Source organism: Lissotriton vulgaris, chromosome 4_1 (genome assembly GCF_964263255.1).
Source record: "Lissotriton vulgaris chromosome 4_1, aLisVul1.2, whole genome shotgun sequence".
Lineage (NCBI taxonomy): Eukaryota > Metazoa > Chordata > Amphibia > Caudata > Salamandridae > Lissotriton > Lissotriton vulgaris.
Window position 1 is genome coordinate 1,342,910,233 of NC_141691.1, and position 13,906 is coordinate 1,342,924,138.

The 13,906-nt window shown below is 42.5% G+C and overlaps 1 protein-coding gene across 2 annotated transcripts in view; it reads right to left on the reverse strand.

Annotated features, from left to right (window-relative positions):
* Positions 1-2,201: 2,201 nt before the first annotated feature.
* The window catches only part of RNMT (RNA guanine-7 methyltransferase), a 152,161-nt gene continuing 140,456 nt past the window's right edge, over positions 2,202-13,906 (reverse strand). For both annotated transcript variants that reach the window (XM_086965559.1, XM_086965558.1), the window contains 2 exons: positions 11,956-11,989; positions 2,202-2,629 (listed from right to left, as the gene is read on the reverse strand). In XM_086965559.1, coding sequence (XP_086821685.1) covers positions 2,592-2,629; positions 11,956-11,989 — 72 coding nt within the window. In that variant the 3' untranslated portion in view covers positions 2,202-2,591. The remainder of the gene's footprint in view (positions 2,630-11,955; positions 11,990-13,906) is intronic.

Genomic DNA, 13,906 nt, shown 5'->3' on the forward strand with positions numbered 1-13,906 from the left:
ACACTGGGACTCCAGATTCCAGGTCCATCTGAAGGACCTGCATGTTCCATCTGACACTGCTGACAAGGAGGAGGTATGGGCCCAGTAATGGGTCCCAAGGGGACAAATGGAGTCAGTGGAGTACCCACCAACGGTAACATAACTGGAGGCCCTTGCGCCTCTTTTGGCCAAAGGTAGACCACATAGAGTTTAAAGCAGACAAAAAAAAACTTTGCAGCATGGCTTCCTTAAAAGTTTCAGTCTGCTGTAGGGGTCAGCTCTGGCCGGGGGGACGTGGGAAATTCCAGGACTGAGGCATTTGTTACATGGCCGGCACCCTTAAAGAAGTGTGGCTCAGACCTTGAACCCCAGGCAACCTGTCTTTGGAACCAAATGGATGGGATGGAGGACAGTCCTGCTTCACTTGCTTGTGCTTGTACTTTAACTTACCTGAAGATTGAGCACGAAGAGGAATGGTTGCAGTAACAGCCTTGTGAGTGGGACTAGGACAGAGACCTAGCCTGCTACTTGGAACAGGACCCGTAGGAACACCACAACTACTATGTATGCTCAGCAATGTACAGCTTCATCCCTGGTCGCGAATCACCTTCAGGTGCATTGGCCACATGACTTGTGGTCATGACTGAAGCACAGACATACGAGGGCAGAGAAGATTGGTTCATGACCAACATCTACTTGCACTGTTTCGGCATTACTTAAAGCCAGTCATTTTCAGAGGGCACTTAGTTCCCTAGCACAGTCTTGCTGTAGAATTTGGAAACAATTAGCAGGCAAACAAAGCAGAGCTTTGGATCCCATAGGAAGTCGCAGAATGAAAGCAAGGGTGGCGCTGATATGCAGCACTGCTCCATCACTTCGTGTGCAAGATGGAGGCAGGGCAGAGAAGCACAGTGCTTCTTTCCGGCTAGTGGTAGTACCGCCAAAGACATTTCTCTGCAAATAGTGAGACTCAGCAGTTAGTGGTAGCCATCAGAGCTCAGATTATTTTTGCCAACAGTTTGGTGAATCTTATCTTGAATAAAAATCGGTGTCTGAGGTCAGTAAGTCACCATTCCAAAAGTATTCGTTCTCATAGCATGAAGTCTACTGGGGCCACCAGTCACTGTAGTGAAGACTGGAATAACGAAGCAACCATCAGCATTTAAACACGATTGTCATTCTCTGCCTGTTCTACAAAGAATGTAACTCCTTAACCGTGGCTTTCTATTGAGTGGGCGGGGCCACGTCAGCCAACGGGCGTGAGCAGCACTACCAAGGTACTTCTTGCGACGGCTGTTGGCCGACTGCTGCACGCAAGGGGTTAAAACACTAATCATAAACCCATGAAGGAACTTTTTTTTAACTAGGAAAAAAGTAGACAAGAAATATCTTCAGATGAGCAACATTTATTATTTCCTCTTGAAGTAAGTGTTGCTGTAACCTTGCACATGGGTTACAGTATTCAGCCCACATGAATGTATGAGGATCCCATGTTGGTGAAGCTAAACAGCAGGTCAAAACTTGCAGCCTACCGTAATTTGTAACTTCTAAATACAAGCAGATATTTTATAAAGATCAAAACCAAAAGGAATGGTGGGAGGAAGGAAAGGCACAGGAAGAACTAACGCTGTGAAAACCAGATTTTGTGTCTGTCAAGGTGTAGGCCTTGGCAATGCTTTTGCCGACTGCACATATGTGCAAAGATACATATTCATGCGGTCAAGGAATTGGCCCTGGCAATTTGTTGCCGACTGCACGCATGTGCAAAGACACATGCACAGATAGCAATCTTGAAATGGAATGTGTATTAAACAGAGCTTATTCCAAAACATAGGCAGATATGCATGCCTGCATCATGGCCCATGTCATGTGTCTGTGCGCGCGATGACAAAGGATGATGTTTTTAATTTACCGATCTAACAGGATGGAAAGCTATGTTATAATGGCAAATTAAAATGTACCAAAAAAATAATTGCGCAATAAGCTCGAAAATGGATGCAAGAATGCATAGATCGTGGGGAGAGGAACCTGGACAACAGAGAGCTAAGAAACACAAGCCCTCCAAAGGAATGCTAAAAGTAAAATAATGGGCAAAGCCAACAGATGGTACTCTGGAATACAATCTGCATGCACTTTTTAAACATTCATTTGTAATATCTTTAACACCGTGCTGTGAACTGATTTGATCCCAAGCACACAGAACAACAGTAAAGGGCACCACATTGTCAGTTAACATTTATTAACAGGGGTTTTAGTTCATGTGATCTTTCAGCAGGGACACGTGTATGAAATCAAAAGACATTCTACAAAGCATTTCTGGAAACATGCAATTGTCACTTAAAAAAATAGGCTTAAAAATACCCAACGTCAGTCTTGGTCTCAGTCTTTTTACACACAGAAAAAGTCCATCTGTCACAGACAGAAAACTGGAAAGCGAATCGTTGACATTCAGCAGCACACCACAGCTTTCTTTGCAGTGTCCTGCACACAACAGTAGTAATAACAAAAAATGCTTTTTATGAAAACATTAAGATAGATGCAACTAATTTTGGAACGCTTGAAAACTTGCAAAGAGGATTTTCAGTCTGCTCCAACTTAAGTATGGTTTATCATCATAACTGCTTTTCGAATGCAAAAACCAAATAGATACCTACAAAAGCAAAAACACGAAAAACAGGATTATAATAATACAGTGACTTCAAGATACTGGGCAAAATCCGAATGCTAGCAATGACTAAATTAACACACACTTTGTTAACTTGCCAATATTACTAAAAAACGTCCTTTCTTATAAACATTCCTGGGAGAACAAAAAGGAACTGCTAAACCAATGCGTGTGCTTATAAAACATTAAAATAACTCTATGTCGTTAAAACTGGCAAGCATATGCATATGTTAGTTTTCGTGCTGCGAACCAAAAATGCATTACATCCATAAAAGGAGTGTAGGCCGGGAATAAGTTCGACATTGTACATACTTTTGAAACAATAATAAAATACTTCTATTCTCAAACTTGGATAGCCATATATGATTTAGTCGGCTGTACTCGGGAAGCAGAGGCATACAGGGGATGGAAAGGAAGGACAGAGTCGTTTCAAAGAAAGAGTTACGACGTTTTAAGTCAATCTCTATTTTCATGCAGGGTTTTAAGAATATTGTGGAGGGTGTTTGAGACAGCATGCAACCCTGTAAAAAGAATTAACATTATTTGCACGTGTTGCAATCTCCCTGTAGGCCAAAAGAACACCACAGCGCGCACACACCACCATCGGCACATATTAAATACATAGATTTTGTTTTCCCACAGAATCCGATGAAAGGAAAACACAAAATAAAATGATGTACTGTAACTGTTTGTGCTAGAGATGGGCCTCCCGTTTCCCTCTGCTAATCTGGAGGGATGAAGGCGAAGGGTCTGTTTAGTGGCTATTTGTAAAGCAATGCTCCTCGGGTAGGTAAAACTTGTTGTTTAATTTATTAATTGTGAAACGTGAAAGTGGGCTGTCAGCGGGAGGCTCAATGAATAGGATCTGCTTGTTGATGTGGCCCTGATGATGCATGGTAGATTAAGTGGTGCAGCTCATGAACAAGAGCATAGTCACTGATAAGGGGTGGGTCATTAGTGAGATTGTCATAGGCTTTCACTTCTATTTCTAATGTCATCACAGGCTCTTAGACTGAATACCAAGTACAATACAATCAATGGCAGATACAATGCGGTAAAAGCAGTGGCTCAGCTTAGTTGACCAAGCAAATCATTTACAAACATTACAAGTACAGTGGATTGAGTGACTTCAGCATGGTGCAAGAAGAGAGACTGATTTCACATGGACAATGAAGGTGCTATACTAGAATGATGTTCCACCAGCATTCCAAGTCAAGGTTCAAAATGAAACCATGGAGGTAATATGCATCACCAATGTTGGTTGATAATGGTAGAAGGGACTACCAAAATCTAATGCAACACCACAAATCAGAGAATCACCTATGCCAAAAATGCACCAGTTGGAGCACACCTGAATTTGGATGCCTTTCGTACATCTGTCAAGCACACATTTGCAATTTACCTGAACAGAAAACTGATGCTACATCATCAATGATACATATTTATCATAAACAATGATCTATCAGACGCCAGAGGACCATTCTTTTAAGGGGTCCTACAGTATAAGTATAGCTTGAAAGCCTTGTTGGTTTACAGTCTTCTGTTGGACTTAGGAGGATGATGCTTAATCATAGAAATCGCATACTACAGTCTAGAGTGTCACACAAGAACACAAGTAAGGTCAGAAAATTCCAGACTGTAAAAGCTTTAACTTTAGATTATCTGGTCTATTTAGTGTGTATGTAATATATAAGACTGGGAACTGGCCTCTAAAACAAAGGCGGCAGTGTAATGTAACAAAAACCGGTTTCAAATCTTAGATATTAAACCTAGGTCGCCATTTATTCTTTAACCATTCCTTCACTCATAGCTGCCTGTCAGTCAGTCAGATTCCTTTATTCGGTTTCCAAAATTTCATAGAAAACCATAAAAGTTCACATAAAAACACATACAAGTAATATATTTAAGTCATCACATTACAAAATTACACAAATATTTCAGAGGGGCGATTAAAATACAATAAAAAGATCTAAACTGATCGGTTATAAATTAATACAAGGTTTTTTTTTTTTAATAATTCACCAAGCATGAATTTTAACCAAGATTTGATCGGTGATTAACACAAAACTTCAAAAAACAGGCCATATTCTTAGCATAAGCTTCAACTTCCAGAAATTGGGGCACGAAAAATGTGGGGCGGCAACTACGCAAACCCAATATTTTTAGTATTGGTAGCATCCATCGGTTCCTTGGATCTTTGTAAAATTTGCAAAATAAAACTATATGGATCGGGGACTGCGAAGATACATCGTCACAAGTGCAGACAGGAAGGTTCTTAGACCAATCGGGAAAGTCACCAGACGATGAAAAATATTAAACTTGAGACGGGTCAGTAAAAATTTCTCGTAAGTGTTCAGCTTATAGGTTAAATAAGGCTGCACTGTAATGGTGGTCTGAATAGATAAAATGTGCTGCACTGAACATTTTCCTACCTCAGTAGTAAGTAGTAACTGCTCCAGATGTGACATGCATAGCTTTTTCAGTTCTTTCCTGGATAGCTCCGAAATTGTTTAACGGGAAATTAAAATATTTTTCTAGGCCTAGGTCAAAGAGGAATTTTTTAACATAGACGAACCAACTGATGTTGTGCACTTTTTCAAGCATAAGGCAATCGCATAGGAGACTTCGAGACAGTTCACACTGTAAAGACGACCAAACACGATGCCATAGAAGAATTGGTTGGAGTTTAATGGTGTCTGATATGTGTACCATCCCCAATTCTAAGCGGCAGCAGTAGGTCGAAGAGCTCTGAGGGATAGCAAGCAAGTATCTCAGAAAGCTGCTCTCAACTTTCTGTAGAGTGTCCACATTGGCGTGACCCCAGACCCCGGCTCAATAACATGCTACGCTAATGCACTTTGCTTGATGTATCTTGATAATTTCAGTTGGTGACCTCTTCCCTAGCTTTTGTGCGAATGCTACAAGGGCGGTGGTAGCCCTAAGGAATGATAACTTTCTCGCTTCAATGGCCTGTTTCCATGAAGACTTGTTATCTATTGAAATCCCTAAATAGGGGTAGTAGTTTGTACTCTCTAACTTAGTGTTATTAATAAAAATGTCCTTTGTTTTCCTGGATCTTGTTCCTGAGTGCGTTACATAGGTTTTTTTAATATTAATACTGAGATCCAGGCTAGCCATAAAACTGCAATATCTATCTAAAACATGTTGGAGCTCCAGGGGAGTTCTAGCCAAAATCACGGCATCGTCTGCATATAGGAGTGCCGGTATTGGACGAGAGCCAATGGAGGGAAGGTCCTGGCTCCCTTCCAGCATAGTGGTTTCCAACCCGTTGTTATAAAGGGTAAATAGGAAAGGAGCCAGGACACATCCCTGCCTGACCCCCTTCTCCACCCCGAATGATGCAGTGAGTTCTCCCCTCAGCCCGTACCCATCTCTTGCTGTCGCGCCAGAGTAGAGCTCACGGAGAAAGTTCACCATGGGTAGATCTACACCCATTTCCAAAAGGATTGACCATAGTTTGGGGTTATTTAAACTATCAAAGGCCGCAGTCAAATCGACGTAGGCCATGTGTAAATACCCACCCTTAGCTCCAACATATTTCCCCATTAATAGAGAGATTTAGGGCTTGCTCCACAGTGCCCAGTCCCTCTCTAAACCCATACTGTAGGTCAGAAATTATGTTAAGAACATTGGCCCAATCCTGAAGACGTTCTAAGAGGATGCGGCCAGCAACCTTGCCAAGGGAGTCTAAAAGGGAAATGGGTCGATAACACATTGGGCTGTTTCGGTCACCCTTTTTAAAGATAGGCACGAGAATTGAGGCTGACCATGATTCAACTAAGCCTACGGTGTTGGCAGCTTCAAGTACTTTTGTAAGAATAGGGGACCACAGCTCCAAGTCATGTTTAAAAAGGTCGACCGGGACCCTGTCGGGCCCGGTGCTTTCCCACCCTTGCTGGCTAGTAAAGCATTAACCACTTCCAAATGCGTGAATGTTGTAAAGCATTAACCACTTCCAAATGCGTGAATGTTAGTGGAATTGGATAAACGGTTTGCTTTAGGAGAGATGCCGCCCTTCTGTTTCACTTTGCTCGGGATGTTCCTGTGAATCTGAGCTAAATATCTGAGTGTAGTGTCTGACCCATGTTATGTCATCAACAGCGACGTCTATCTTAGGGTTCTCTTTCACACCTAAATGGAAAGGGGTTTTAACAACTCTCCAGAAGTTGACACTATCATTCATAGAGCAGCTTTTGTGGAGTTGGTCCCATAAATAATTTTTTTATTCTATTTTACTGGTTTTTAGGGCACTGTTATAGGCCTTTCTGAGTCTAACAATTTCATCTTTATCCCGGTTAGATTTATGGAGTGCGGCTTTTAAACTAGAATAAGCTTTAGTGCACTCTTTATTAAACCAGGTGGAGTTCCCTTTATTCTTACATTTTTGGTGTAAGACGTCTTGTACAATTCTAGTGATGCTTATATAACTAGACAATGTTATTTCGTGGGGGGGTATCAGGGTTTAGACATTTTTCAATTAAGGGCAAAGCTTGCTATACTACTTTAGATGTAGTTTGAACTGGGTAAATTTTCGCCCATTTTATGGCAAAACCGTTTAATCTATCTAGGTTCAAAGTTTGTTGCCCCAAAAGGCTTATTATATTAGGCTTCGCTAAAATGGTTGGTAGAGATATTGAAAGGCTGTTGGTGAAGTGGTCACTTATAGCGTTATTAATGGTTGAGAAGTCCCAGATAGTGGGTTCCATATTGTATGAAACAAAGATAAAATCAATTATGCTAGAGAGCCCCCTGCCATTAAATGTAGCAGAAAAGGGACTAAAGGAACCACTAGCTCATTTGCAAAACCCAATTCCATAGCAAACAAAATTTCGTTCAGACAGTTACCAATATGGGTGTGGGAAAAATGAGTTAAGTCATTTTTATGCTCGTCCTGGATACCACAGTGTTTGTTATTACTATTCTTGCAAAGTGATAAATAAAAATCGCTGCCCCAAATTAACATAAAAGATTTATTCATATACTTGTTTCTCAAATCTTGTAAAAAATTGAAAATGTCATTTAAAACAGTAATAAGATCGGCCTGCTTAAGATTGTTATAGAAATTAACCAAAAAGTAAATGGCCGACTTATTCATTCTTAACATAAGAATCTGATAATTGCTCTCCAATCTCAGCGGAGCTATATCCTTAAGTCCCAAGGTATTTGAAATGAATGTTGTTAAACCCCCCTTGGGTCTGCCCGAAGTAGAAGGTAAGGCGTTCGAGGCGTAAGGTTTTATAGCCCTCAAGATGGATGGGGGTGCTTGTCCATGTTTCTTGTAAACACACAATATTGTGTTTTCCCACCAGGTCTAACCAGATGTCATTTGTCATTTTAGAACGAAGGCCTGCCACATTCCAGAAAATAATATTAAGTTTTGAATCTCAAGATCTAGTGGGACCTATGAGGTCTTGAGTATTTATCTCTGTATTTGTTATAGAAGCCATCAATGAAGATTTACCCTTCGTAAGTTGCAGCTGGGCTCCCGAATTTTCGGGAGCTAAAATCTCTACTAAAGGGTGGTGTTTTAGAGTTGGCGAATTAATTGCGCCAGTAATACTAAATAGTTAGGTGACATTTGCCGTTCAATTTGGGGATGGACTGGGCTAGGGAAAACGGACAACAGCCCCGAAGGAAACAAATCCCTATTATCCAGTCAATCGTTGTCTTCCAAGCCAAGCAGGTTAAATCTATTGTAAGTAGAAACAATCTGCGTTTGGCTATAAACAGGGACTGAGCGTCTAGCATTAAAAATATTTTGGTGGTTTCTTCAAGGGGGATAAAAGAAGCCTAGTGGTAGTATATTAATCCCAATTGCGTCTACAAGATGATTCACACCCTTCCCAAGAATTTCATTGACCAATAGCGGGGAGCCAAATGTCAAAACGATGCAGTCGCCTGTTACCATTTTTTCACGATGTCTCACCCACTGTACCCTTCTCGCCATTTTAAACTCGTGGAATAATTGCTTATTCAAACCTACCCTACTACCCAGCCAATGTAGACATTTATTTCTAAGGGATATCCAAGATTCCTCTTCGGCCACCTTCTTTTTAGGGACGTTTCCCAGCACAACAATGTACGGGGTAGCGTCTGGAGGAAGATCTAAGTGGCAATCAGGCGCGAGGAAATCCCCAGAAGGAAATAGGTTTGAGGGAACTTGTTGTTGAGATTGGGAGGAAAGAATTGGTTGTAAGGGGCCTGGGGTTCCCAAGGGGCTTTTAGAGGTTCTATCACGTTCATTAGCCAAAATGCTAGGGAGAAGACGGAGTTTCTTGTGGTGAACCCGATTGCCCATATTTACTACAGGTCTGCTTTTCCTAAGGGAATTTCCATTTCCAGCTCGCTCCCGCACTCGATTGACAATGGTTCCAGTTGGTACGTGATTAGGTTTCTCAGTGGGGATATTGCCACTCATGCTCACAATGCCTTGAATATTTACACTTTGAGTTACAACTGCCCCTTGGTTATAATTGCTGGAAATAAGGTCCTCAATGGTAGTCAGTCTGGATGATAATTGATCCAGCCTGACCCTCAAATAAAGGTCTAATCTTTCGACCAGAGAAGATAGATTCTTAATGTCGATATGCGTTGAGAGATTGCTATTTGGTTCAACCTTTCGCTTAGCTGGACCTCTGTTGAGCCCTACCGGTTTCTTCCCAAGTGGGGTTTGTTTAGCAGGTTTTTTCATGCTGGGGGGTGGGTGGGCATTAGTGTGGACTATACTTTTGTTGGTAATTTGTAAATCTATGAGGCATGGATTCTTGGACTTTTTTGGGGGAGGTTGCTTAGGGGAATCACAATCAATGAGTAACATCTCGTCTGAGCTCGGTTGGATGCAACCATTGGGGGCACTTTCAATGGTATTCCCATGCTCTAGTTGAGCGATTTCATCTACCTGGACAGGATCCAAACTTAGCCTAGAAGAACCTGCTTCGATTGATTCTTAGACTGAAGAGATCTGTTTGTCCAAGACCCCCACTGCCCCAGTAAGATAGTTCAATAAAGTTTGCTGGAAGTCAGCAACTGACTTATTACCCCGGGGAAGTTTGGGGCTCATTAACTTCCTCTTACCCATTCTGTGGCCAGCAATGTAACCTAATTGCAAGTTAAGCTAGTGAGATTTCTATCAAAATCAGACCAAATCTCTAATTATCAATACACTTCTTGCAAATAAAAGTAAACATTTGTGTTGGGACACAAAACCAAGAGGGTAAGCCCTGCCTGGCCTCATACGGTCACAGACGGGCAAGGACAGGCCCACCCTTGGCCCGCACGCGTCCCGTGGTAGTCCACGTTCAAATTTATGTCCACGGGGGTGGAAAAGCTGCTGCTCGCCTCTCGAGAGACCGCGCTGCCCTCTGGGAGATGGAGTCCTGGGCAGCGCGCGGTTTGCGAACACATCAGAGGCAGAGCTTAGCGGCAGCAAGTCCAGCACAAATGGGGGCCTCTGTAACCACCACAGCAGCAACGGTCCAGGGCAAGGGCAGAGGCCGGCAAGAAAACAGGTGGGCAAATAGGTTCAGTCTCAAGGGCGCTCCAAAGGATCATAGCTGACTGAAGAAAGGAAATCTTTAAAATGATCAAAAATCTGTTCATCTGCTATAAACTGTCAACCTTACTCCATGAGGCATTGGCAAACATCTATTTTAACCAGGTCTCCTCCCTTTATGGAAGTGCATACATTTCTGCAGCCTGAAAGGGTTTGCATTTCCTTAGTAAATCATTGAGTGTCAAAAAATATTTTCATTAGTATTGTACACAATGCAGTAGCTAACAGCCTATAAGCGGTGCTAAAATTAAACCAACGCTGAAACAATTTTGGTGATGTATATCCCTGAACAAGAACTTGAATATTTTGATAACCAGAGGTAAAGACAAACTTTAGAGTTTGTGACATTTCAGATCATAAGGAAGATAGGCCAAGATGCATCTTAATTCAATATTTTTTCTAATGAAAAAATGCCATCATTTTTTAATTTACCTTCAGAAACCTCTCAACACCCACAATTGACATGCCTATGCAATGTTTTCTTATTTTTAAGTTTCCATTAAAGAGGCAATTGCCTCCAATGTTGCAAGTGATCTTGCTCTGTGATACTCCATTAGTTCTGCCTACAGTTCTTATACTGCCGCCTCCCCTGCAATCTCTTCCTTCTTCATTTCTGCAGTTTGGCAGGTCCTGTGCTCACTGTGCCACTGGATTCAAGCTAGCCTGGCTGATGAAGGCCAATACACAGAAACTGGTCCAAGGATGCTTGTTTCTGGTCTAGGGAGGACCTGGATTGGCAGTGCGGTCTGGACTGTTCCCATGAGGCACAGGGTCAAGACCGATTTGACCCAAGACTGATTTGCATATGGCTGGATCTAAACTGGGGTGACATGGTGAGCAAAAGAACAATGGATTTAACCCAGATCTCTGGCCTGCGGGTGAATGTATGATTCATTCAGCATTCCGTCCATCATTTGTTTGTGTAGCACTTTTCACCCTAAGTGGGATGGGTGCGCCCAGACGTGGGTCCCTTGCTCACTGTGCCACTGGATTCAAGCAAGCCTGGCTGATTAAGGGTAATACCCAGAAACCGGTCCCAAGATGCATGTATCTGGTCCCGGGAGAACCTGGCTTGGTAGTTCGTTCTGGACTGTTCCCATGAGGCACAGGGTCAAGACTGATTTGCATATGGCTGGGTCTAAACTGGGGTGGCATGGTGAGCAAAGGAACAATGGATTTAACCCAGCTCTCTTGACTGGGGGTAAATGTATGATTCATTCAGTTTTAAGTCCATCATTTGTTAGTGTAGCACTTATACTACAGCAGGGAGATAAACCATAAAATAATTTAAAGTAGCTCACAACCTCTGCATTAAAAAAAGTATTTGTCGCGTGGTATGTGGTCAGCAAAATTTGCCAATTTCCACACATGCTTAACATTTCTGAAGCATACCATTATTTTCAATTCAAGTCATGTAGGATTGTCAAGCAGTAACGCATGGTTTGCTGTATCTCTCTTGGAAGGGCTGTGTTGGTGACCCTAATCATGCCACACTGCTCAGTATCAGCAGAAATGTAAGGGCAATTACTGCCCATCTTCAAACCTGTAACCTAAAACAATCTTCCAGTGGATAGGTTAGGATATTAAAAATATAATCTAAAAGGGGGACTATACTCCCTCTAACACTCAAAAGTTGCAGTTCACAACGGTATAACTGCATCACAATTAAACCACATAGTAACACAATGACTTTAGAATGAAAAAAAACTACTGCTACTGTAGCTAACAGTGTACTTACTTGTAGCTTCCCATTCAGATTTACTCATTGTACCCTGTAAAAACAAAACAAACAAAAAGAAAATAATAAATTTAACAGCATCTAAACACAACTCAAGTGGTGCAATAGCAAAACATTAACAGAAGTGAAGAAGAAAAATCAAACTTCCAGTGTAGCTTCAAGGCCTTCTCCCATAAATGAGGTGTATCGGACGTGAAAGGGCAAGGAGTTCCTAAATCTTCTGCCCTCCACCCTGTCCCCTAAATGTTAGGGTTTGAAGAAGCTAGGCACAGGAGGTTGGAGCAGTAGCGGCTGCTGCCCGACGGGGTTGGTGAGGCTCTGGGAGGGAAGGGGGCAGACCGGGTTAATTAACCCCCAAAAAATGAATAAATAAACTTACCTTAAAACAGAAGGCCGGCTGCTGCCTCCCCTACAATCTCTTCCTTCTTCATTTCTGCAGTTCAGCAGGCAGCAGGAAGCACCTGGCACACAAGCCCCCCTGAAGCACCTGGCACACTGGCTCCCCATAGCCAATCACAACGCTCCAATGCAGTGTTATGATTGGTTTGAGCGCCGTGGATCGGAGCTCAGACTGGAACAGGGAGCCTGAGCATGTTCCTGACCATGCTGTGGAATGCACCCTGGTAGGAACATGCAAAGTGCGCATGAACTGTTTGGTCAGTTGGGCCAGCCAAATAGTTCATGGGCACTTTGGGAGTGCAAATCACTCCTCCCCTGCTCTGGCCAGCGCTGCCCGACCCGACCCGACCCCACACTGCACACAGGCCACTGACTGCATGCAAGAGGAAAAATAAAATGACAATAACGATACGCTGTCACTTTATTTTTCCTTTTTGTGCAGTTGGTCAACGCTCCTCTGCCTTAGTGGAGGAGTTGCTACTGGGTTGGAGGTATAAATGTGTCAATTGGGGTTGTGAAGGTGCCCTTTTTGTAGTGGCAATAGTGGCTGAGTGAGCAATGCATCTGTAAATCATGGAAAGTTGATGAGGTTCTTGAACTTGCAAGTGTGTTCAGGACCTTTCTATCTGTGTATCTGGTATGCTGGAAAGCGGACACACGTTGTGTCAAAAAAGAAAGGTTTTTCACAAGACACACATTAGATTGCTATCTAGACAGACAATTACAATTACTGTAGAGGCAGAAATAGCGGCTATGTGTTAAAGGAACGTGGATCAAAAGAGTGGCAGTGAAAAGGGCCTTTAAGCAAGTGACTGACATTGGCCTGCAAGTCACGTCTTACATCTTTTCCTTAACTATACCTAAAAACTTTAGACACATCATTGTATATTTCTTGGCCAGTAAGGAATAGGTTACTTACCCTGTAAGCATCTGTGTGTTGCATACAGTGCTGTACATTCACATGCCCTCATAGTCCTACAATATAGTGATGGCCTAGGACGTTGCACATTTTGTTTTTTTAAGAACTCTTTTCAGTCATGAGGTCTCAATGACTCCTCGGGTCACAGATGCACGTGGTCACCAAATCCATTGTTATATTGTTTTTCACACAAAGGGTGAGAGTACGTATGGAAGGGTGAGTGCAGAAGAAATAGTGACCATGCAAGTAGAAGAAAATAATTTTATAGTGAAAGAGGTCTGCACTAGCCACCGGCTTCTGGGGAGGAGGGTGGGCACATGTGAATCTACAGCCCTACATGCAACAAAAGATGCTTAGAGGGTAACATTCTGTTCACAGCATGTGTGGCAGTAAATACACATGCACTGCATAGACTGTACAGCTGTACTCCCCTAACCAGTGGATAGCCAGTGGTTATTGCAGAGGTCTGAAACAAATTCCTGAGGGCAGCTTGATCAACTCTGGCCTGCTCTCTTGCTAGAATGTTCATACAGTAGTGTTTTGTAAATGTGCGAAGAGTGGACCATGTGGCAGCTCTACAGAAGTCTGCTATGTGTATATTCCCCAGGAAAGCCATGGTAGTGCCCTGTCGCA